The sequence below is a fragment of the Dendrobium catenatum genome, unplaced genomic scaffold (assembly GCF_001605985.2).
Source record: "Dendrobium catenatum unplaced genomic scaffold, ASM160598v2 fragScaff_scaffold_1417, whole genome shotgun sequence".
Taxonomy (NCBI): Eukaryota; Viridiplantae; Streptophyta; class Magnoliopsida; order Asparagales; family Orchidaceae; genus Dendrobium; species Dendrobium catenatum.
This window is the reverse complement of record NW_021319879.1, coordinates 124,781-127,215: the sequence shown is the minus strand read 5'-3', so window position 1 is coordinate 127,215 and position 2,435 is coordinate 124,781. Positions and strand designations below refer to the sequence as shown.

At 34.8% G+C, this 2,435-nt stretch overlaps 1 protein-coding gene across 1 annotated transcript in view; it reads left to right on the top strand.

The window, feature by feature from the left end:
• The first annotated feature begins 380 nt into the window (after positions 1 to 380).
• The window catches only part of LOC110116116, a 30,270-nt gene continuing 28,215 nt past the window's right edge, over positions 381 to 2,435 (top strand). The window contains exons 1-2 of the mRNA XM_020849590.2: positions 381 to 810; positions 908 to 975. Of these exons, the coding sequence (XP_020705249.1) occupies positions 586 to 810; positions 908 to 975 (293 nt within the window). The 5' untranslated portion in view covers positions 381 to 585. The remainder of the gene's footprint in view (positions 811 to 907; positions 976 to 2,435) is intronic.

Genomic DNA, 2,435 nt, shown 5'->3' with positions numbered 1-2,435 from the left:
TTCTCTTCACCATCTTTTTGCTTTGTCCTCCAATACAAATCCAATTAACAATACGTTTTCTCTCATTACATGATATTTTATTTAATATGTTCTCTCTATATGAAGCAACTAGTTCTTTGCCTCAATAGGTGCCTCATTACCCTTGAATAATGGTGGCCGAATGTTCTGAAATAACTTCATATAGCCATCCACTCTAACTCTATGAGGTGATCTTGATTCTTGAAGCCGTTGTGTCATATTTGCCATCATCTATTGAAGGTATTGGTGTTTACTATCATCCCAAGTGGCACTTCTTCTTCCACTATATTTCTAATCATCCATATATCTTAGTTATATACAATAGTTAACATACTATCATCCTGATCTCTGAACATCTCAGAAAAAAAATTTCATTAATCATTATTATGACTCATCCACTATGATTCATCTCTCCTAGGATAATCGCTGGATTTGATTATCTACATACGAGATACCATTAGTTCATTGGTATTGTGTCTACTAGACTGCCACGCCTCCATGGTCTATACCTCAGCCATCTCTCGTTAAGATGGGATTATCGATGGCGATCTACTCACTGCCTTCCTTATGGCCTCAGTAGCTTCTCCCTTAAGCGTCATCCGTCCTTTCTCCGCTTTACGGTTAGCAGCCGGCGCCGGCGCCAGTTTTGGCTTTGGGGTACCGCCTCGGCGGCTGTTTCTTGGTGTGGGGGCGTCCTTTCTCGATCAGCTCCGACGAATGGCTTCCAGCCACGGCAGTCGCTCACTAACTACCTTGGCCTGGCTGAAACGGGGAGTTTCTCCAATCGAGCAGGTCCGGCTCGGGGAAGAGGACGCCTTTAGCCTTTAGGGTTTTGAATTTGGTCGCTTGGATTTCGGGAGAGTTTACCTTACTGCCTGTCTGTTTGTAGGTTCTGAAGGATGTTGAATGGCCGGATAATTTTCCTTTCAAGGATGAGGATTTCAGCCGCTTTGATGAGTACTGAAGCTTCAAAACCCTCTGGTTTGGATTCCGCATAGTATTGCTGTTTGATGTTTACTAGGAAAAGATTTTAACGTCTCTTATTTTGCAGAAAACAGGTCTTTACATTTTGTAGCTATCGCTCGGGAATAGCCTGGCTTGTTTTTAGATTTATTGTATTTTTTATAGCGACCATCGTCAATTCATGATATAGATTACCTGCACTTTTGAGTGAATTTGCTGGAAAATTTTCTCGCTCATGTAAGTGGCCGAAACGTCAAGTTATTGATTAAATGCATTTTTGGACTTGAAACAATGACAATTTGCGGATAAGAAAAAAATAAAAAAAATAAAATAAAATAAACAATGTTAATTTGAGGATGAGCATTTTAGATGGCATAGTTGGACTTGGGGCGTTTTGCTTAGCTGAAAGCTTGTTTCATTGTTATCGTAGTAATAGACGTTACTTGTTTGTGTGCGCCAATTCTAAAGTTTATATATATTATTCATAATAGTTTCCATTTGTATATAGCCAATTAGTTATTTGAAATAGAAGAAAAGGAAATAATCGATATTCATCATTTTAGATAATTAAACTTTGAAGAGGCAAAATTGATCCAAGAAAAGTAAAAAGTTAAGAATGCAATGACATTCATACAACTCTACAATCAAGATAAATATTTGAAAGTGCCATTTACTAAGGGAATGTTTGGGGTTACTTTTATTTTATTTTTAAAAAGAATGTTTGGTTTACATTTTGTAGCTTTTTTATTTTTGAAAATACTCAAAACAACTTTTATGTGTTTTTATTTTTAATGACAATTGCCTCGTAAATCACACGCTGTGTCATGACTCGGCCCGGAGTATTGAATTAACGAGGCGGGAACAAATGGTTGGATGGTTAATTCATTTCTTTCAATACCATAAAACACTTAACAAACGAGCATCCTACATGTAACTGAAGAGCCACTAAAACACATTTTCATATTATATATATATATATATATATATATATATATATATAGGTAGATAGATAGAGAGAGAGAATTGAGGTTATTTTAATAGAAATTGAACTTAAAATAAAATTAAAAAATGAAGAAATTTGTTGGAAACAAATTTGATAAACAATAAAAAAATATATGAGCATTGTTTGAACAATGTTCAAATTTTATTTGAATCTTATTCAAATTCTATTCAAAAGTAGTTCACCAAATTTTATCATGACTGAACACATAGTTCCTATAAGGTTCAAACCTTATTCAATCCACTTTTCATCATTTACCCAACCTTGTTCAATCTTCATATGAATAAGCTCTCAAGCATATTGAAGCCTATTCGAAGTTTGTTTAAATCTCGTTCAAATTAGATAGTAATCTTGTTCGTGTTGTTACTTAAGGCATTCTAGTTCTATAGCCAAATCAAGCATCAATAATCTTTTACTTTATAAAGAAGAAGGAAAAGAAGACAACCAAAAAAAA